Genomic DNA, 23,325 nt, shown 5'->3' with positions numbered 1-23,325 from the left:
CTGTTCTCCAGTCCTTAGCTGCTGTGGGGAGAAAGAGGGAGCAATTACCTTTTCCTATGCAAAATATCCCCCTCTTCTTGCTCTGATTACTCCCTTGCTCCTTGTCTGTGCAAGTGGTGTGAGTAGCCTGAAACCAGAGCTGCTCCTTTCTTGGCTTTAAGTCTACGAAGACAGAACAGAAAAATACCGTATAAGCAGCTGTGCTGGAGAGGAAGCTGCGTGACATGTTGGTACAGCAGCAAGTTTGGCTGCCTGTGCTGACAGCTGTCAGGCAGCCAACAAAAGGCATGAGCAAACACCAGGCCAGGTAGGAAAGTCTGGAAAAAAATCTAACAGCAAGGTGCAAACTTAACAGCAAAAATAATTGTCCTGGAGAAGCCACGTCCCCAGAGACACTAGGGATTTCCCTTCCTCTGCATTTGCCTCTCATTCTAAAAGTCAGGTTTTGAGTTTTTGTCTAACAGACCATGGACAAAGGTTATTTTGCCATTTTTGAGTCACTGTTAGTTGTATAAGTAGAAAAGGGCACTGATCGCTCAGGCTGTTTTTTTCAGCCAGCAGCAGAGGACCCCAGTTACACCTTGAGGCTCTTCCACATGGGCATCGCAGGGAGTTTTTCAGGGCAAAAGGAAACAGGATCTGCAACATGGCTTTGCACGGGAAGTGAGAATAAAAGAACAGGAGGAACGTTTTGCCTGTACTCTTGTCCCACACATACTTAATTGTGGGAGGGAAAAGCCAGGCAGCAAGTGGGTTGGGAAATATAAAATGATGTGAAATAGCTGGGTAAGTCCAACTTGCCAGGGGAACTGCACATGATGGCCCAAGAGACCACTGCACGGGCTCTGCCATTAAAAACCTACAGGCAAAAAGCAAGGTCCTTTAGTAGTGTATTTATTGTGAAAGGATATTAAGTTTTCATTAAACTGATTTTACTTGAGAATTAATACAGAGGGAGAAAACGCTAAGGGTTTAAGTTTTCCTCAAAGTGTTCGTAAAGTCCAAGGAAAGATAATTTGTGGCAGCAGGGCGAGGTGCTCTAAATTAACATTTCAGCAGTAGCTGAGGGCTGAGGAGAGGCAGGATGCTTAAAGTATCTAAAAATCAAGCCTGATTTTGTAGGAGGTTATTGTGAGAGAAGCTGGATATCTTCCTGTCCATTTTCGTTTATACACAGGGAACTTTGTAGCTGGAGAAACAACTTTGCAGACAGAACATTTCCTGGCTGGGGAAAGGGCCAATTTATCAGTTTACTACTCTGCAAATCTTATAATGGCTGTGAGAATACACTTTCAGCATTATATTTCCAGTGTGGTTTTGCTTAACGATTTAGGGGACACGGCCGCTTCAGCAACACCACAGTCTTGATTCACTCGCGATGTTAATGGCGGCAGCGGAGGTTTCTGTAATGTTAATCCCGTTTAATGCCTTATACCTACAGGTAGTGTTAGGGCAGACTCGCACCCCTCGACCTGCTGGCTGCTGTCTCGCTAACACTGCCTGGCAGGCAGTTGGGCTGCTTCGTTGTAAGGTTGGAGGTCTTCGTATCACGTTCCCAAAATTGGGACAGTTTCAGTGACAGCGTAGACCCAGCTGGGCTTGTCAGGTCACGCCTGAGCTGCCTCTCGTGGGTCTCTGCCTCTGCTCTCGCTCCCAGGTATCGGTCCAGACGCATCAGTACGGACCAGAGACCCTGCAGGCTGCTCTGGCACAGTGCTGGGACTGTGCGCTCACGTGGCAGCTTGCCCTCGCGGGTAGCTCCCCTCCTGCCTGCTTCTGCTGGGCTGGAGCCATCTCTGGCATGAGAAAAGTAGCTCCAAAAATAGACCGAGGCGCATAAAATCCAATACATCAATATTCTCCACTCCTTGTTTAAGGGGTTTAAGTAAAGCAATGGGCCTTGGTTTCTTCATCCTATTTTTGCATACATGGATGAATTGAGAGTATTGCTTTCATTCCTTGGCTCCCAAGGAGACATATACTTTTCCTATGTATCACAGTCCTGGGGGCATTTGTAAAGATAAATCATTACCCCACCTTTGACAGTTTAATTTCTGCACAAATCTCCTTTCCATTGGCCAGAGGCAGGAACTGGAAAGAGCCTGAAGCTTTCAGTGTGCTGGCTGAAGGCTGATACATGTGGAATTTCATGCTGGTTTTGTGGACTCCAGGTCAGAAACTCCTGTTGATCTGAATGAGAAAACTGTGTGGCAGCCAGAGTTACGGACCACAAACCAATTCCTCTTGGTGATTCAGCACCAAGCTTTTGGACAAATGAAGATGTTGAGCAAGCAACTCATCCTCTTCCTCAGAGGTATGACACCATACAAACCCAGGGAGTAGTTTTTTGCGCACTGTATTTATTCTGAATGAGGAATCAACAGGAGACACTGCCAAGCAATGTCAGTTACATATTCAGTCACCTACCAGTGACACCCCACCTATCAAATGGTATCGACATGAGACTGAAATGAATGCAATATGCCGAGCAAAGTTGCCCAGCAAAAGCACCAGTAGGAGACGAGGGCTGCAGAATACTGAGGTAAATCTGTCCAGTTGCTTCAAATGAAGTAACTTATTTCTCTTCCAGCCCCTGTGCAAGCAAACAAAAGAGTTATGGGCAAGGCCACTGAGACATGTGAGACTGGTGGTGGCAGTTTCACCAAATCACTGAGGTACTAGTGGCTTTAGGCACTTAAAACCACCCTGTGATGCTACAGGGTGCTAGGAGCAGCAGAAACATCAGATCCAGGAAAAGCTGGCCAAACGCCACAGGCCTCCCTCCAGAGATGTCCTTTCAGAAAAAAGCCTGTATGAAGACAGCTCCTTCTCAGGAGCCACCCCTTGGAGATCTCGTCCTGCTTGGTTTGAGACAGCTACTGTCCCCCAGGCAGCTGTGCCAGCAGCCAAGGTTGACATAGCGATGATCGGGAAAGATTTCAGGAAAATTTAAAATGCCAGAAAAAGGGTAAAACCCATTAAATGTAATTGCTCAGCTCTTTAAAAACCACTCACAAAACAGTGCCAGGTTCATCAAAATGCTTTTCAAAGTGGGAGCTGCAGGTTTGTAGCCATAAAGGTGCTGTAGTGTGGATGGTGCTGAGAACCCAGTACGGGCTGTGTGATAGGGAAAGAGCGTTCCAAAGAGCTCCTGACAGTCTGCAGCATAAACACTGCTGGCTGCAGTGCCAAAGCTACTGAAGGGTTTTTTAACACATAAGCCAAGGATACAACTCGGGAACTGTTTGACATCTGTTCTTAAGGGTTCGAAGTGAGTAATTTTGGAGCCAATGAAGACTGCTTTGTGGCTACCACCCTCTCGCACCCCTTTTTGGCCAACAGCTGAAAAACCTTGACAGATTGGCATTTACACACCACAGTATTAACTTCACAAGTGCTTATGGAATCTACATTCCTCCCAGTTCATGATGATTTGTCACTTAAAATTCTGGTGAGGTCACTCTACACCAGCCATTCAACATAAATTGTGGGATACCTACGGATTTCTTGGGACAAATTCCACCCTAGATGTCTCTTTTCTAGGTTAAATCTTGTTTACAAGTTGTTAGCAAGAAAGAACAGGCATAAACTTGTATTTCACATGCAGCCTTATTCAGTCAATTTTAAAATGATCAAAGCTGAATATACATGCAGTGGCCTGGTGGAGACTTTGTGGATGTCCTTCTCATCAGGAATTGATTCCCCTGCTCATTCATCCCTAAAACCAGAATCCTCTTGGCATTCCAGTAATGAAATGTGTGGTTTAGACACAGAAATCCACCCTTACGCTGTGAAAAAAATCAACTCCAGGTCACTTAAGACTATTGAGAAATTTTGGTTGTTCTTCTCCTCGTGGTAGAAGTGTTTCTCCACCAATCTTTGGACCTTTTTTCTCCTAGAAACATGAACCACAGAGAAAAGAAGTTAAATGTGTGGTAAGATGTCTCCCAAACAGTTCTTTGACAGAAGTTGTGGTAGGGCTAGATTATCTGATTAAATATTGACAGTCTAGGAACCTTGACATTCTGAATTTTTACAACTTTGTTCAAAAGGAAACTCCCCACGGTTAAATAAAAAAAAGCTTCAAGAACAGAAAGCAACAAGTCCACTAAAACACAGCCTGCAGGTACCTATACATAGCTGACAAAATGCAGAGCTGCTTGGTTTTGCTGGGAGCTTGTAAGGGCACTGAAGCAAAGCATAGGACCAAAGTACCAAGAGTAGCAGCCAGAGAGCTGAGGTGCTCAGAAACTGCTGGCTCACTCTTACCTTTAACATCCCATCTCGCTCCCACTTGAAGAGGCCACAGGTACTGAAAGATGAAGATGACAGGTGAGGGCCACTGTGGTGTGTGTTTGCTGCACAATATGAGGGGGTCCAAAACCAGCCTCACACCTTTCCCACACTGCTTAGTTAGCACAAGGGCTAACGTTCCTGTTTTAGGACATGGTTATGCGACTCCCAACATGTTACTTGTGAATGGACAGTACAAAAGCCCCAGTCACTATTTCACGAGGCTCATTTCTTACCTGCAGGGCTTTTTTGGGAGTCTGTCAAGGGAAATAGCTCTGTTTCCACAAGGACATTTGAAAAATCGCTTGATGGCATCGTGCCACTGGTAGTTGTGGTTATCCTGCACACATGTCTCCAGAGGCTTGAAAAAAGTGTAATTACACTGTCAGGGAGAAGAAAGAGAGCTGTGAGTGCTTCACCAGCAGGTGAGACCTGTTCTGTGGGCTAGCAACAGCTGAACACTCAGAGGAAAGCATCTCTATCTTCTCCCATCTTGAGGAGCCCACCAGTCTGATATCATCGCTCCAGGCTTTGTCACTGCTCCTTCTAATGCCATCCTCCTCTCTTTGCCACCATCCTGTGGCCCAGCTCCCAGCGCCTCACGGGGCACAGAGTGGCCCTCTGTGCAGTCCCAAAACAGATAGGAAAGGAAAGGCAGCAGGAGGGCAAGTCCAGCAGGGGCTGAAACTCTGGGAATGGGAGGTAACTCCTCCCTTCTTCTTGGCACATTTGGGATAGTAATAAAGCTCCACTCCTCTTCCTGACAGTAAAGTCCCTGGAAATGCAGATAGAGGAATCCCACCCAGTGTTATGTTTTCAAGGCAATTCTCTTATTTTGTCATGTAATATGGGGAACTGAGGGTCCTGGTACAAAGCACTTCAGGGAAGAAACTGATAAATATTTTCAGGACACCAACACCCAAGGAACACACTGGCATAAACATCTAGTTGAGATGGTCAGCACAACACTAAAGCCTGCCTTGCCAGTGTCTTCATGTGGCAGTCACTCAGTGCATGGGCCGCTCTCAGCAACAGGCATAAGGAATGAAACTGTCTCTATTTGATCCCTGCACTGGACTATGGCCGAGAGAGTGACAGATGGGAGTCTGCAGGATGGTCCAGCATCGTTTTGTACAATCCATGTTTCACTCCACTGCTGTTACCCTGGCTCGCCTTCACTCACCGTTTTACATGTCACAACTCGACATTTCACTTCTTTAATGCTTCTCATCTTCTCTTCCACTTCTTCCTTTTTCACCAGTGGCTGAAAGTATTGCTCCTGCAGTTCAGCCTCAGCCTGTGGGGGCACACAAAAAGGGTTGTGGGGAGACAAAGATGGGAGAAGCCACTCCATAAATGGCCGTAGACAAATTACTACCAGGCCTGCTTGAAAGTAGACTGCAATCTAGGAGCCAGAGAAACACTAAATATCTCTTGCTTCAAAAATTCCATACAGTGCATAGGCTGTGCTTCACCAACATTGAAATGAACCACCTCTGAGATGTATGAGTGGGAGGGTTTAACAACAGTATGTACTACTCAAATAAGCACAAACCTATGAGAACAGTGCATGGAGAGGTCAGGTAGGCAGATGTAATAAATGGAATTGATTCTTAGCCAAAATATTACTCCTCAGAAGACCCTAAAGCAACTAGGACTTCATACCAAGACAACGTGTCCAAGACAAGAGCGCTGTGCCACTGGAGGTGCTGTATCCCTGGGAACTTGCTCAGCAAAGACCCTGATGGGAGAAACCCAACCTCTTAGCTCTTCAGGGCAACCGCTGGCATTTCACAGGCTCCACAACTTACATGAGTCCCAGATGAAGATGGCAGCTGTCTTTATGTGGCCGAGATGTCAAGAAATGAGGGACAAAATAGGCAGGTGGCTAATCTGGGTTTAAGGCAGAAGGATTTCTTTGATCATCCACTACCCAGGAAACCTCACTGATTCTTCCAAACACAGCAAAAAAACCAATGGCAACTTGACTGTACCATGGCTATGGCAATAATGCTGACTTGCAGGCACTGTGCGCTCCGACACCCCTGACCCTACTCATCAGGACGATTTAGTTCTATGACATGTTTGGGTGCCTGCTTCTTGCTACAAATCATTATGAGGAGTCCAGACAGCTCCCTAGTTCTGAGCCCTCAGTCAAGGCTGGATTGAGGCCATACCTCTTTCAGAACATCTATGTGCTTGGACTTGGCATTCAGGATTTTCTGGAACTCTTCTGACTCCAGATAGGCCAGCTGCTCACGCCGTTTCTTTTGGGCAGGCTCCAGTTCATCCATATCTAGGAGGACAAAAAGGCTCAGTCCTACAGAGACCAAGTTCAAAACAAAGTCGTGATCCATAAGCATGATCACTGCAGGAGATTTTGAAAGTCTGAGGTCTCTCAGGCATATGTTCAGGTCAGACAGCAGCCTTTCCTAGTTCAGGAGAACATGAAGTCAAATTCAAATATGGCTTCAGAAAAAAAAAAAAGCTTTTTTTTTAAAAAACATTGCATCTTCTCCCAAAGCACCATACTAGGAATTTTCACACTACTCCCAGGGGAGCAAGCAGTGTTGCCTCCCTGACTGATGGAAAGGTTTTAAAGGGAATTAAGCAATTCATCCAAGATCACACAGTAAATCACCAGCGGCCAAACTCAAGTTCCCACAGGAAATTCAGATACCTCCCCAGGTGGGACTATTACTTGTCTTCCCTTGGTTAAGTCAGCCTTGCATTGCAGATGCTCAAGTGCTGGAAGAAAGGGCACAGAGATGAGGACAGGGAGCTATCAGAGATTACATCTCACACTCTCTCCACAGGGTTAGAGATTGTTTAGCCTTTGCAACAAACCCTTTAAGTTCTAAACAGACCTAACTTGGCCTCTTTTTGGCACAACAATTAAGTCCTTAACGCAGCAACTAGTGCTCTGTTCAGCAGGACATAAGCATATTTTTTCTACTCTAGAAGCTACCATTACATACCATTCTCTGCTTCTGTACCTTGTGGCTGAGCAACATTTTTCTCAACTCTTTCAACAATTTCTAGGACATCATCAACATCAGCTCTTTTCCTCTTGACACTGTTTGGGTCAGTTTTAGCAAGAATCTGGCCTTTTGCTCGTAGTCGGTGTATCGCAGCCAGCTAGAAAAAAGAAAAGAACATTGAATGTGTTGGTGACCAGTCTGGCTCCCGTCTTTCTACTTCCAGAAGTAGCAGAGGAAGTCTGTCAAACTGAGGGGACAAGATCCACTGGCCTGAGCATGGAGCTGGCTGAAGACAAGCCCAACAAAATTCCCAGATCTGCTGTACATCTAATTCACCACATCACCCAACCTCTCGTGACTTCCAAAACCATAAAATCACTCCTCTAGGTGTGTTACCAGGCTTGATATCTCTGCAGCTGTGCTTTAACTGCTTCACAAATCAGTAAGTTTTCCAGAGGAATCAAATCACTTGAGATTTCCACATAAATTGGTAATAATTGGGAACTAATAGAAAATTGCATACAACTATTCCTTTCCATATTCCCAGAATGCCAAAACTCCTTCTTCCTTGCTGGAAGAGAAAAGTTTCTTTAACAAACATGTGAACAGATTTGTGCCAAGGAAAGATGCAGTCTGTTCTGGCTAGAAACCAAAATTATTCAAACTCATGGCACAACATACCTAGACTAGTTTAGCTCACTGTTGCTTACCTGACAAATGGAAAACACCCAAATACACTGCACTAGCAATCCCAAAGAACAAACACACACAGTTTAGCATTCCCAGGATTTCCAGCGCAAATCCCCTGCCCCTTCCCAGCACTTAAGGATTTTCATGCTTGTAAAACAATCAATAGTGACAGGCCTTGCTCTCCTTTCTTCTGTAAGTATCACTTCAGCACCTCCCGTCCTGGCCCAGGACCTATCCACAATCTGATGCTTTAAAATGTCCCAAACCCCCAAAACACAAGAGCAAAAGAGCAGCCACTGGTGGACAAAGAAGCTCTGTCGACCTGCATGAAGCACAGGGTACAAGGACATCCACAGAGCTACTCCAAACTGCTCTCCAAAGGTAATTTGCCCAAGGGGTGACAGACTATGTCAGGTAATCAAGAACAGAGTCAGTTCTACTCAGAGAAGCTGCCAGCATGCATAAAGAAGTATTTCTTCAGCAAAAAGCTTAGCATCAGGTTCATGACTTAAAAGAGATGCCCTATCTCCCCATCTCCTTTTCCCCAGTCCAATCCCAAGAAGCTGCTCTGTCCCCTGTCCATGCCCAATTAGTATTTGCTGAAATTGCCAGTTGTGTCAGTGGCTTCAGTGATGCTTGCCTTCGGAGAAGATCCAAGAGTGAGCTCATGAGCATCACACACAAGACAGATCATAACAACTCACTTCTGGTCAATTCAGGTAGATTTTGAACAAGCAAGAGACATCAGCTCCACTGGCCAAATGTCACAAACACAGGCCTCTCTTTAACAGCTGTTCCACTGCTGTGGAGGTTGACTACAGGCAAGATGGTAGCATAGACCTCGATACTAACAGCAGTCAGGAACTGCAGGTTTTTTGTGTAGTGTAATATAGACCAATCTGATTCCACAAATCAGAAACTTTCTTAGCATCAGAACTGAGCTGGCCTATATCTCATCGAAGACTCCTTTACTACCACAAACCAAACTTCCCTTAACCTCCACTTCTTAAAAGATTCAAAAAGCTGTTACCTTTTTGGCTTCTGCCAAGCTGCCTAGCTTTGGTGTTGGAGGTGGAGACCCGTCAAAGAAGAGGATATCTTCTCCTTCTGAGAAGCCTGTGCCTAGCCTGGGCCTTTGAGGAGTTGACATTTTTGCAGCTTTGGGAAACTCTGCCGCAGGTACTGGAGACTGGAGAGAGGACTGTCTGGAGGAGGATGGCAAAGCAGGGCTGCTGGCTTTACTTGTGTTCTGGAGAAACCTAGTAAGACAAGATTAACCCATTGAAATAGGGACACAAGTCAAAGAGACAGAAAGGTTTAAGAAACAGATAGGAATGGAAGGGTTGCAGACTGATTTTTCACTAATTGGCCTTTTATTACTAGAAAATCATGCAGCAATTCAGGCATTCAGGAGAGGAAAACAAGACTGGTAAGGAATTCACTGGGGTGGCTGAAATTAAGCCACTTGAAGGAGTCACCAGAAGGAGTGAATGACCAATTGCTTTCCAAAACAAAAAAACAGATAGAAGCATCAAATGAAGCCGGGAGGTGAGAGATGAAAGCACAAAAATGGCCTTCTTTGCAGAACAGGTAGTTAAGCAGTGGGACCCCTTGTCACAGGAGTCACATAAATGCTTAGGTTTGCATAGGTCATGGTTAAGAAGTTGGACAGGTTCATGGGAAAAAAACCCCAACCCTTCAGAGATATTGTGACAGATACCACCCCTAGCTTGGAAAGTCACTGAAATACTTAAAGTGTTGGAGGCTAGAAGGGTATCTGGGGGAAATACCATCATGATTGTGCCTAGTCTTATTATTGTCCTTCAGGTTCTGTTTTGGCTTCTGTTGAGCCTTTTGAGGCTACTTGGCTACATCAATCTCAGTCTCACCCAGGGTGGCTTTTCTGTGTTTCTTCTTAGGTTTGTTAACAAGATATGCACAAAACACTTGGCAAATCTTAAAGTTCAGAAGATCCTTGCAAGCCAGCAATGAACACAACCAGGACTCCGGATACCAGTTTCCTACTCTAATTAATCTCTCCCCATCATGTCTTCTAGTTGCTGGGCACTGTGCTGTAGCATTTGGTTCTCCACCGAATACTGGGGTATTTCTATTTAAATGAAGTTTTATTAAAACAGCAAAACACTTCCCACAGTTATACTTAGGGTCACAGTAATGGAACCCTTCCTGTGAAAGTCAGTATGTATTACCGCCTCTGAATCTCTTCAGATCGCTTTTTTCTGGCCTCCAGCAATTTCTGTTTCTGTTGCTTGAGCAGTGCTGAAGCAGAGATAGACTGGAAATTGGCTCCTTGCTTTTTTCCCGCATCTGGGAAAAAAAACCAAAACAAAATAAAAAGCCGCTGTTTGCTCAGAAGGAAGTCGAGTGTTTTCAGGAGTGGGTTTTGGTTTTCCTTCAGGCAAAAGGACAATACCTGCTTTGGTCCAGTGTTTACAGAGATTTCGTGCTCCAAAAGTTGGCTGTGCCAGCAGTTCCTTGAATTCCTCAGAACATTGCATGGGTCTCTTTGCTGCACCTGGAGCAGGAGAGGCAGAAATACAACAGATTTGGAGCCAAGAAGGGAAGCAGGCCTGACTTTAGAGATGTAGAGTAGTCTAGGTTGGAAGAAACTGCTGCAGGCCACCTGAGTGAGCACCACCCCAAAGCAAGGTCAACTTCTACATTATATTTGGTTGCCCATGGCCTTGTCCTCACAGAACACATCACAAAGGGGTAGACATTTCTACCCCTTCAGCAATTTCATCAGTCAGTCAGTTCCCCATCAGCCTTGTCTGTCTGTGGTGCTCCCACTGCTCCCATTTTTAGAACACTTGAAAGCTGCAGTGGTGCATTTCTTCCCCCTCTCTGGGCTGATCTATGAGCTCGGGAAGTCTCGTTAGGCCTTAGTATAGGCGTAATGAGTCGGGTGGTTAAGCATCCCTTGACTGTACCAGGAACTCTCACACAGCTAAGACAGGGAGTCACGCTGACCATCTCAAGGACTCCTGCTGCCTGGCAAAAACAAAAACCAAAAAGTAGAGATAACTAGTTCTCTTAACAACAACCTTGAGACATCCCAGTCGTCCCCTGACAACTTTGGAGCATCCCGTATCTGAATCTTAAGTCATTCCCTGACAGCCTTGGAACCTTCCTTGTCTGAATTGTAACTCACATGAAATGCTACCAGCGCAGCTGGAATTCCAGTAATCTGGTGATGACTAAAGCCAATCATCTCCCAAACCTATAAACAGCAGTACTAAGTGAGACCCTCTGAGCTCTCCTGGACCACAGCAGGCTGTGACCACCATCCCCCTCTGAGTGGGACACCTCTCAGAGCTCGCAGACTTTTCTGTTTTGCAAAGATCAGAGGTCTGTCGCTGAAAGCTGACAAGGCTTGGGCTGATACTCTCCACTCATTGCGACTTGACCCTTCGCCCATTGAGAAAGATGCCAAAGCATTTGACATGAATATTTTCACTGAACTCGAGGGGAATTTTTAACAGTATACCTCTGTTACTCCCTCATGTATATCTCTTAGTGTCTTTGTGCATATGTGTACTAACCTGAATATTCCATAGAAAGTATATTACAAATATTGCTTTTCAAATCTATACTTAAATTAGTGTCATGAACTTTATTTGACTATAAATGAATCTCAGGCTGCTATTACACTCATAATCCCTTCAGATATAAACCGTTGACCAAGTCTGGGACTAGGAATTGATCCAGCCGCACCTAGACTCTCGACAGTTTAGAAAGCAAGGGGGTCTTCTCTGAACCTCGTGACTCAATGGGAGGGTCTCCCAAACCCTTTTTACGTTCCCGATCTCTATACAAATCACAAGAAATCAATTCTAACTCAATTTTTCTTTGTATATTTATCTTTTTTAACCTATTGCATTTTTGGTCTCTGTATACCTAATTTTAGTCTGATTCTAACTTAATTTTCCTGTATACGTTTCATCCATGTACTAAGTAATAGAGTGAACCTTGCCATCAAAATCTGTGAAGTCACGCTTTTATATGAATTCCAATTAAATAATTTTTCTTTTGCTAATACCATTGAAAATGATTCTTTAAGTGGTGCAAACCACTCCATTTCGTGACAAAAGCCCTGAAGCCACCACATCTTATCCCAGGAGAATTAAGAGCAGTTAAAAGCTAGAGACAGGACACACACTGTGTTGTCTGAAATGAAGGCAACTGAGGGAACAGAAAGATGTGAAGAAGACATCTAAGTGGCATCTAGAGCATGTAGTTTGAATGATCTGTCATCTGCTCTCCACTGAGCATAAAGAGGGTGTAATATTAAGAGCTTTACAGAAACAAAATGGAGGCAGAGAAGATCAGTGACATCCCAAAGGCTATGGAAGGAACATGCTTTGAAGATCACAAAACAAAAGCACTAGAAAAAGGCTGGGTACTCGGGAGGTCCCCTGCATTGCAGACCTGACTCTGATTTATACTTTGTATTCCTTGGAAGCTTTCAAGACTGACAGAAGTCATTTATTTTAATCAAATAAAATAAATTCTCTGGTTCAAAGTTCTTAAAACTTCCAATTCCCATTAATCTGTCAAAGATCTTCTGTCACTGTCCAAAGACAGAACAGGATACTTAATTTAGGGGCACTGATGAGAAAAAGATGCATGGAGCTACACAGTTGCTTAGTTACATTTGCCTTGCAGCTGCTATCTCAAGAAGGAAGAGGAGTTTTGATCAATCGAGAAAGCAGCCTGCAAACAGCTATCTCTGTAGCAAACCAATTGCCAGATTCATTCAATGAGTAGCAGGGTCCTGGGACACATCTACACATCAAGCTGGAAATATCTGGAGGATGAAGAGAATACATGGCTAGTTAGGTACCAATTTTCTGCCTGGTTTCCTGGACAATTGCGTCAACTCCTCTCACAACCAGATGGGAGAGAGTGGTTTGAATCTTCCTTTTCGGCGCTGCAGCTGCTGCACTAGAAAGAGGAAACAAAACAAGAACATCAGTTTTCCCATGCTTAGAGCAAGGACAGGAGCTCAAACACTAGCCCAGTGCTTCAACAAAACTCCAGCCACCCTAGAGGGTGCCTCTCTCCTGTCATCTGTCAGTCTTTGGGAAGGATGCGATCTAAATCTAAATTCTAGCACAATGTTTAAGATCTCCCATTTCTCCCTGGGTTGGGATATGTATTTCCTATGTACTGAGAGAAAACTAAACGTAAGTAATGGCTAAGCTTCGCTTACAGTTCACTCCAGGGATGGAGAGGAGGCTGGAATTGCTTCATTACTGTGGCATCACACCAGTTATCAGAGGGCAGTGGTAAGGGAATGAAAGCCACGTGCAAGCACAGGGCTTGATCCAGCTGTGACTCAAGTCTTTCCGCAGCTGTCTTCAGGAGGATTTGAATGAAGGACCTGGCCCCTTCCTGCTAGTTAGGAGATGCATACTGATCTAGTGATCTTGGTCACTTAATAATACGCAAGGTGTACTACTGTCTTCACAACGCAGTATTAATTTAGAGGTAAAAACACCCCTTACCACATCTTAGTGCTGTTAAAATTTTCCTATCAAATAGCAGCTCTGTTACCCCATGGTGCCAGGAGGATTACACCAAAGGTGGGGCACTTATTCCTATTTGGTGAATGTAGTTAAGTCAAAGGGATCTCTAACTAAATAGGCCCCCTTAGAGATAGCTTCAGGCTCACTGGTATATGGGAGGGAAATTCTTTTCAAATGCAATGGAAATAAGTGGTTTATCTTACACTGAGGCTGCATATGCTGCTGAAGAGACACCTCCATAGTAAAACCCATCCTGACACAGCCTCTCCTTCAAACTGGGATTTTTCCGACCAACTTTTTTGGGAATGCGACCACCAGAGAAGGTGGACTGCAGATCTGCTCGCTTCGAGCTGAGCTTCTTGTACTGGGATTGTATGTGATACTGACAATATTCACAGTCGTTCTGAAAAGAAATGGGAGAAGCCTGTTGCAGAACACTAGTAATTACAATTTACTTCATTCCTCTCACCCACATGCATCCTTCTAAACTGAAGTAACATCTCTATTGTAGTACTCCAGCATTTGACCAACTCAGCAAACATATGCCCATACTCCAGCAATGAAAAGCAGAACTAAACCTGCCCATACTAATCACTGGAAAAAAACCTGTGCATCAAGGAATTTTAAGGCTATTCCTTGGCTCAAGTCAACTGATGTCCCAGGTCCTCTTGCCCAGATTGTATGTAATTTTCTTACTAGTATGAACACGAAGGAAAACTAACACAGAGAAAGATATTTCATGGACTCATTTCAAATTAATTAATCAGTTTTCAGTGTCAGAGGGAATTTAGAATTGAAGATAGTGAGTCTGCCAGTCAGAGACAGCAGTGCCATAAATGCACTCACTCAGGGTGTTCTTTAACTTTTTACCAAAAAAATACCTCCATTCTTGTTGATATTCATCTGCCCCATCTTTGTATAACTACAATTACCCCACAATGAAACATTTTTTGCCACTAATTAAACAGACAGTCGATTCCTTCATGAGGTCCTTCTGCCAGACAGCCTCCATCTACAGTTTGTTCCAGGTGGCACTGGAACATCTCACTGAGCGCTCTGTGGCACAGGCACCTCCTGGAGTGGGTCTGCAATCACAGCCTTGTTTTGCTACAGGTATCTTCTGTATTTGTATTCCTCCCACTCCACACAGCTGAGTGGGAGTGAGTTCCACAGGACCCGAGTTCCTCCCAGTTCTTCATTCCTTCATTTTCTCTCCTCCTTCTAAGGGCTACCCTACTAACTATAACCCTTCCAACTTAGGGTTCCTTTCAGGTATCTTAACATCACCATAGCCATGAAATGACATAGTCCTCAAGTCCTTTAAACTAGTTCAAGTCACTACTGTCTCTACAAGAAGATCCTAACACCTTTTTCCTCTCATGTCCAGTGCACCACATTCAGGTATAAATATTCTGCCAGCTTGCTGGCACACTGGACCAGGGAACTCAGTGGGTTAAAGCCATGTCTGAAAAACACAACCATTCCCAAGAAAAACCTCCTGTTGTTTTACTTTGGATGATTTCTCTAGTGCAGTGCATGGAAGCTTGCACAGGCACAAAGGAGAATGAAAGGGCATGGAGACGGTGGCAGTCATGGGTCAAGACCACCTCTTTTCACTGCAGCACCAGCTTTGCATTTAGGGAACTACCAGTACTGCTGCTACAGTGCCATCACAAATGCAACAACTCTGGGTTTCATTTATCAGTTTCTCCACCCACTTCAGTTAGTTACAAGTCAAGATCCAGAAACAAGTCAAAGAGTCAGAGCATCAGTACAAAATCAGCAGCCAGATTTTTACCAACATCTTAAGGATGTGCTAACTACTGAGATACAGACCAGGTTCACAATCTGTGCACAAGGATCACCGTTCTTCTTCCTGGCTTTGCAGGTGCCCATGTCCAGAGCTTCACCCATGAGGAGGATCTTCTGGGGATGGTCAACAGACAAACACACCTAGAAAGAAATCAGAACATGCCTTGAGCAGGACTGGATGGGCTTCTCTCTAGATGTCACTGGTTTGGCTCTGGTCCGGTTTAGTACCTCCAATATTAACAATGCAGTTTTAAAATGCAGGCCTGGTTTAAGCAAGCCACATATCCTGTTCAGATTGAGCACAACCACTTGGCTCTGACACCATCATGGCAACCACATTCAGCAGTGGATGTGAAGAGGGGATGTACAGAGCTCTGTCCCTCTCCATATGTCTAGGTCGAATCAAAACTGACTCCTGTGCAAGAAGAGTGTCTACTTCACACAACCAAAGATACTAGGAATTGTATCTGTAGGTAAGAAGCACTTTGAGAAGTCAGTTTTAATGTAGTTCTAAATGTGTACATTTTAGCTAAGAGCCATTCTTAACAGTTAAATACAGCCCTTACATTAAATCTGGTATGCCTTTCTACTCACCAACAGGACTTTCTACTGCTTATTCACGTTAATTTAAGCAATTATATATCTTAATAGACCATTAATGAGATTCTTAATTTTTCCATTTGGAGAATTTAAAATGCAAAACACTACATCACCAGCTACTAGATTGAAATTCCCCTTGACAGAAGTCAGTAAAAATGGTTTCCATTCCAGTGCAATTAAAAAGATATTAAAAAAAATTAATTCATTAGCAAAATGAAGCCACCTTAAAAGTTTTGATACATACAGAAAAGTAATTAATCATGCTCTGCATTTACAAGTAATTGACTAAACAAGGGAACTACTATGTATCAACTCACTATACATAATACATCGTTTGTTTAATAAATCAAATACTGCTTCTTCTCAGTCATGATTTTGGAACCAGGAAACATTTTGCAATCACATCTCATGCTTAAATTAGAAGAGAGAAATGAGCTTCCCCACCTTTTTCAGCTTTGAGAGACCTCTAGACTGAAATAGGCAGTGCACTGAAGTAGCTGAATAAACTGAAATGAAAATACACTCCCTACGTCTGTGGAAGAGCTGACTGCTACTGAGAGCAGATTAAACACTTGAATAAACTCTGATTTTTAGATGCTTAATAGGACTTCTTGAAGTTCAGTCTTACAGAAGGCTAGGAGCAAATACACACCACACAAATACCTGAATGCAATTCAAACTGTTCAGGCAGACTGCTGTAATTTCAGCCTTAACATGTGTTATAAAGCTAAATCTCAAGCAGATACAAAAAAGTTCAGCTATGGGATTTTATCTACAGGTGATGGGCAGGTGAAAAATCCTCTCACCTCATCTGAACCTTCTTTAGGTTTCATAGGATTAGCATTGAGCAGCCCAATGACGGTGCCTTGGTCTGTTTTCCAGTGTTCTTTGTGGACATCACCGAACAAGAAGAGTGAGACACACTGATTGAGATCCCGTAGGTCGTTCAGCCGCCAGATACTGAAGGTTCTGCCCTGGAACAGACATTCACTTTCTTTTCAGCAATCTGTACAGGAACACTGACTGCATCCCCTCTTGCTGTTTCTTTTAAAGAGTTCATCTGATTTCCCCCCCACCTTTGGTTTCCTGATTTAGAAAAGCACAATTTGTAACCTCGGTAGAGGTTAGATACAATATCTCCAGCCATGCCACACAGCCAATTCTGGGATTCTTAAAGGCCAAAATAGCACAATAATACTGCTACCACCAATCTTCCTGATATTAAAGCTGGACAGCGCTCTTGCCTGCTGAATAAAAAGGTTTTTACCCCACTGGACAAACAAAACCAAGGCATATCCAGATCTCTGTTTCATCAGTTACTTACTTTCTATAGGACATGTACATCATCTAGGACAGAATGGCCTCTAAGGAAATGATAGAAGCAGGATGCGTTGGCACATTTAAAACAAGAGGGCTGTCTGGAAAGACTGAGAGTCACAGTCCTTTTTTTTGCACTGGCATTTAACATGTAACAGTGGATGAACAGATTTAGGACAGATTGATGATATGGTTACATTAGCCAATGCCACTGTCTGGGACAGCTGCACCAGATAAGCTAAGGACTTACCCTGGGGACTAAAAGCAGCACTACTGCATTGAAACCAGATGAGTCAAGATCTTTAACATAGTAGCTTTTCATTAACTACCTGGAGTTGGCTGATTAAGTTGAAGACCTAATTAGTTTCTCAGGAAAGACAACCAGCATTTCACTTGAACTGAGCAAGGGATACAATGAAGTTACTTACATTATTTGCGCTCTGAGGAGTGACCTTCTTCACTATGACTCCAAATGTCACCCAGTCTATTTCCTCCAGATTTTCTGCAGCAAGTTTGCTCTTCAGTTGGGACAGTCGGATGAGCTTCCGGTTAGCCATTTTCCTGTCCATTTCAGCCGAAGACACCCGGGGTTTTCTAGATCGAGCAAAAGCATGTAAAAGAGAACACATCCATTGGCATAAATGGACAATCGGAACCATCTGGCATCCTCCCGGGGAGACTACGTCTTGCTGCAAAATACCTCTGTGACTTGTTTCACCCCGAGTTCACTTGAAACAAAACCCCTCAGGACACAGTACGAATATCAGAAAGCTACTGATCATGCTGGGGTTTTGTCCGAATAGCTGCACTGCAACTTAGCCCTGAGCCTGCATTAACTCTGCTCATTTCAGGAAGGACTGAGTATCACGAGTGTCTGAGCAAGGTTTGGAAATCAAGCATGGTTTCTGGTGAGGAAAGACACCGTGAGTATTCAGAGACCTCTTGTGGCCACACCGAGTATGGGGATCACAAGTGTCTCCCGAGGCTTCTCAGTGTGGAGCAAAATCTGCTCAACTGGAGCACAATTGGGCTTTGCACATGGCCACTGCTTCCCTCCTTCACCACTGAGAACATCCCAGGGAAGGCAGTGCTAATAAAATGATAGCTTTTTTTGTTAGAAAAGAGCAAAAATGAAAATAGAAGTGTAATAAGCCAAAAGTCAATGTTACCTATCTACCAATCAAACAGCCAATGCTGTGGCTTTGTGTTATGTCCCTTAATGACAATTGACTATCTGACATGGTTAAATGATGTATATATAGAAAATCAGAAATCCAATCTCCTGCTCACTACTTGTGTGACTAGCATCACAGGACACTGGACAGATTGTGCTTTCTCTCTCATTACTGGAGGGTGATGACCTCAGACAGAGCTCAGTGCTGGGCTGCTGACCTTAATCTCAGTCCCGAGAAGGTTTCCACAGACACTGGCTGAGCTGTTGCACTGGAGCATGTAGGCATGTGAGAAGTCTTCTCTCTGGTCACCTTACTGGGTGTGTTCCCTGCAGCAGACTTGAGAGGCTGGAATGCCAGACTGAGGACTTGCTGAGGAGGAGGAGTCTTGTTCTCTTTAGCAGGAAAAAAAGGCAAGAAAAAAATCTTAATAATGAAAAAAAACTTTCAAATAAAAACAACACTAACTTGCACCTGACCAGAAACAGGAGTCTATATAATGCACTTGAGAACAAGGTGTAAAACTGTCCTATCTGTCCAGACTGGTCTCCCAGTCAGCTAGGAACTAACTGACAGCTCCAGATCAGTCACATGTAAGTAAAGCAATGAGTTCTGCCTGCTGAGGAGCTTCCCAGAGCAGCTCTCATTTTCCAGGCAAGCTAAATTGTAGGATACACAGATGCAAGCTAGACTGCTATCAGTGTCCAAATTAATCATAGCAGTACAGAGAATAGCACCCATTGCAAAGAATAAGTAATTAACTCTGTAATAAGCTCCATTCTGCTGTGACCACACTGCTACTGCTGCACTGACTAGTGTAAAACTATCCTGGATGTGTCTACACTGCTGCTGTGAACTAGATAAGCACTCGACAAAAGCCCAGTGTGTTTCAGTGGAAGGCAGACTGGAAACAGTACCTGCTGAGGATGCTTTTGATTTCTGGATTCCTCGTTTGGCTGGCGGTAAAGGATTGCCCAGCTGGGCTGAGAAACATGGTGACTCTTGCAGCTTCTGAACTTTCCTTTCCTTTAAGGGTGGACAGGGAGATTTACCTGGCCAAGAAAACAAAAAAAATATTTAAGAGATCTCAGGATCTGGGCTCAAACACTAAGAACTGCTCCAAAATAAGCAATTCCCTGAATAACAAGCCCAAGTCAGGGTCCCACATGGAAACCCTTCAGCTAAGTTGCCAGCATCTGAAATGCAACAGCTGGAAAAGCCCCAATGACTCTTCCCCATGACGACCTAAAACTCTGGATGTCACTGAAATCACAAAGCTATGGAAAGTAGGAGCATCCCCTTGCTTTTCAATTTTCCGATATAATTTTGTTACTACACCCGACATGCTACAGCAACCAACACTGCTGTATTTTCTGGGTGTACCAACATCTGCCAGTAAGAAGGAACACTTCCAGCAGAAGACTCTGGAGCACTTCAGTCATGAAAGCTGCCCCATGTAGAATCAACCCATGATGTAGGTACCAAAACTGTAGCTCACCGATTTAGTCTGTAGCTGCAGGAAACAACCTGTGTGGGAATACACCAGACCACCATTCCTCCTTGCTACTCAGTGCCCACTTTAGGATTATCTGGAGTCTTGCCTATAAATTGCACATTGGTAGGCCAACAAATCATAAACCCATTTAATTAGTCTCATTACCAGGGGTTTTCTTCTCAGGGCCTGAACTGGATTGCTGCCCAATAGCAGTCTTTTGCAACTGCTCCTGTAATGTCTTCATTTGTTCTTGCAATTTTCTCAGCTCAGCTAGGAAAGAGAGGAGAAGAAAAAGGATAATAATGAAGACAGCAGGAAGCCATTGCAAACAGGGATTTATGAGATCCCTGGAAGTCTGGCAGTTTTACTACATCATAGGAACTTAGAAAACAAAGACTAGAGCCACAATACAGATTTACTTGAGTCTACATAGCTCACTGTGAAGGGACACTTTTTCATACAGCCTGGAGCTGACTTCTCTCATATAAATATTTTACTTGACCATGGTATGTTCCTTGCCATGTTGCATGTATCTTTCCTACTGAACATAAGACAATTTAAATGGTTGATGATTGCACTCCTTAACATAAAGAAATGCTTCTGATATAATCAAATATCTGGCCTGGACACAGGAAAGCTCAGTGGCCGGCTCTGCTTCCGCGCTGACCAGTATGGCAGAACCTCTTGCCAGCAAGTCCTGAGGGGGAAGGGAATGCTGTGCTGGTGAAAGATAGCAGGATGACAGCCCTGAAGACTGAAGCAACATTGCTCTTCATCAGAGAAGGCACACGTACATAGGCAACCTTCTCTGTCCTGCTCAGCAGAGCTAGTTTAGTGTCCCTGGCTTACTTCAATCCTCTGACTTTCTTTGGGGAAAATAGGTTTGGTGAGTTCGGCCACTGAGCGCTGAAAACTGGACTTAGAAACTTTCACAAGGACTTTCTGTATTCCCCCTCCAGGCACCATCCTAAAGTGAGAAGCAGAGCCCATTAGCTCTCTAGAGACAAGATATATATCACAAATCAGATAAAAGATGCTGTTACAGAAACCTTGCAGTTCTTGATTGGTCTTCTCTTTTGCCTGACTGGGAGCTGAAGTGGGGCCAGTTTCTTCTGCATCCTCCTCTTCCAGCAGGTCATCAACATCTCCAAATAGCATAGCCAGGTTCTCCTTCTGCTCATCAATCGTGCTGTCCTCAGCATCAACCTCCTCAGTGTAGGATGCATCGTCTTCTGCATCGAAGAGCTCATCGTATTCATCTGGTTCTCCCCTCTCATCTTCTGAGGCATCTTCCTTCCCAGGAGAATTCTTCTCAGTTGTCTCGCTTTCTTCCAGGAGGGAGGCCAACAGATCCAAGTCATCATCAGCTAAGGCAAAAATTAAACTCAGCATTATTTCCGTCCAGATAGAGGAAAGCTGCCATGGAATAAAACATCCAAGATACTCTAATCACAAGCTAATGACAACTGAAACTAAATTGGAGAAGCTAGTGGCATTTTTAAAAAACTACTTCAGCTTCAGCTAAAGGAAGATAGAGCAGCCTCCTGCAATGTGGACAGCAATGTGGCTGCAGACACTCTCAGCTTGCAACCCAGGCTGGCTGGTAGGCAGAAAACTTGCAGACTACTTAGCGCTGCCTTTTCCTCCTATGCAACTGCTTGCACAATAGCTGCTGTTACAAAGAAAAGCCTTGGGACCTGCAAAGGTGTAGCCGGGAGCTCTACAGACACCTATGTGGCTTTTGCCAATGGAAGGTGAAGAGGAAGATGCAAGGCAGGCAAGAAAGCATATTCTCAGATATGGTTTGCTCAAAGATGAGAATACAGAGCAAAGAAATATGGACCAAAGGGACAAATAATGGAAAAAAGAAAATACAGAGAGCGGAATGGGAGACAAAGCAGAACTGAAGTTCAGAACAAAACAAGAAATCTGTTTAGCCTTTGCTGCTGGAGAAAACACAAAGCCTGGGAAAGGACAAAGCAGCCTCACAGAAAGGTGACAACAATGAAGGCAAGGGGCAACCTCAAAGACCTCCTCAAGTGAAGTTAGTGCAACATAATTTCCTTTGCTAAAAGGTTTACCAAGCTTTCTGAACACTTGAACTTATTAACTAACATATTAGTCAGAAGACAACTTTCCTACTGAAAGTAAAGGAGTACTTTCCCCCTTACCGTCCATAATTCCACCAGGATTTCTTCAAGAGCACCTCAAGGAAAAAAATTCTCTGTTATGGGAAGAACAACATTGACAGTGTTAAAATGGCTATATCTTAACTAGAAATACATGTTGTGTTCAGGCTTCTTATTTGATGATTTGCAAACCACCAGCTTGTTTTTGTTTGCAGCTGCAGATGAGGACTCCACTAAATTGAAAATCCCCACATTCATCGGTGGGAATATGCTGAACTCACCGCAGCATAAGGGCATTACTTTCAGAAAAAAGCCCTAAGAGACACAGATTTTAAGAAACGCCTACCATGTTCTCCTAGTAATAACCGTTTCCATCTCATCAGTCCTGCACTATAATTATAATTAGCATTTAACTCAAGCAAATCTTCCGAAAAGGATTCAGTCTTCATTTGAAAATGGAAGAAGGTAGCAGGGTTTCGCTCTCTCCTCAAAACAACAGAGTTCTTATTCTTAAAAGCATACGTTCCACATTTCTTACAGCTCCTCCACAGAAACACGTCCATGAAAAATAATCAGCACAGGCGGACATAAATGGTCAAGGGAAGACTGTATAACAAGAACAGAAATCCACTGGGGCTGGATTACTCACAAACCCAAACTCTAACTCTGCGCTTACGGGTTTTCCTGCTGCAGGGACTTTTGTTTCACCCGTAAACTCCACTTCCAACAGTTCTCTCTTTTCTCTTGCTCCGGAATATTAATTTTCAGCCAAGAACGAAACAAAACTCAAGAGCATACAGGAGCAGGCGTGGCTAGTGACCACCACGCTGCCCCGGGGTCCTGCCGGGGATCACCCGGGAGGCCGCGGCGGGTCACCCCCGCCATCTCCCCCTGCCTCTCTCCTAAAGGCCAGCCCCAGGCTCCCGAGGCCCGGCAGAGCTCGGCCGTGCCGTGCCCGCCGCCCCCCCCCCCTCTCCCCACGGACCACAGCAGCCGCAGGACCGCCATCCCCGCTCCCAGTGGATCCCCCCTCCAGGGGAATCCTCCTTCCCCTCACGGCTCACCCTCCCCGCTCGGCCGCCTTCCCCCACCCAGGGGAACCTCGACCTCCCTCAGGGCTCCCCCGTGGATCCCCGATCCCTCACCCCAGCCTCTACCCCCCCCCGGGGATCGCTTTCTGGGCTCCCGCACCCCCGCTCCCCTCAGCCCTTCCCTCACACAGCCCCGCTCACCATCAGCCGCGCGCTCGCCGGCACCCGCCAAAACTTCAACCCGGCCCCGCCTCCC

General features: G+C 44.6%; 1 protein-coding gene across 3 annotated transcripts; it reads right to left on the bottom strand.

The window, feature by feature from the left end:
* Window positions 1–2,355: 2,355 nt before the first annotated feature.
* Window positions 2,356–23,325, bottom strand: MCM10 (minichromosome maintenance 10 replication initiation factor). Of its 3 annotated transcripts, none has more exons than XM_075026773.1 (20): window positions 23,271–23,325; window positions 22,081–22,133; window positions 20,959–21,276; window positions 20,075–20,179; window positions 19,332–19,466; window positions 18,635–18,809; window positions 17,671–17,836; window positions 16,732–16,899; window positions 15,350–15,466; window positions 13,717–13,916; window positions 12,829–12,929; window positions 10,399–10,500; window positions 10,175–10,292; window positions 8,995–9,223; window positions 7,272–7,431; window positions 6,471–6,589; window positions 5,477–5,590; window positions 4,530–4,675; window positions 4,270–4,312; window positions 2,356–3,895 (listed from the first exon to the last, which is right to left on the bottom strand). In XM_075026773.1, the coding sequence occupies exons 2-20, from the start codon at window positions 22,085–22,087 to the stop codon at window positions 3,812–3,814; spliced, it is 2,607 nt and encodes an 868-aa protein (XP_074882874.1). In that variant the 5' UTR covers window positions 22,088–22,133; window positions 23,271–23,325; the 3' UTR covers window positions 2,356–3,811. The 3 variants fall into 3 exon arrangements, with proteins under 3 accessions (XP_074882874.1, XP_074882877.1, XP_074882876.1); XM_075026776.1 differs by having other exon boundaries at window positions 7,290–7,431; XM_075026775.1 differs by lacking the exon at window positions 23,271–23,325 and adding an exon at window positions 22,385–22,532.

Source organism: Buteo buteo, chromosome 4 (genome assembly GCF_964188355.1).
Source record: "Buteo buteo chromosome 4, bButBut1.hap1.1, whole genome shotgun sequence".
NCBI classification, from domain to species: Eukaryota; Metazoa; Chordata; class Aves; order Accipitriformes; family Accipitridae; genus Buteo; species Buteo buteo.
Note: the sequence above shows the minus strand (reverse complement) of the source record. Positions and strands in the feature narration are given on the sequence as shown.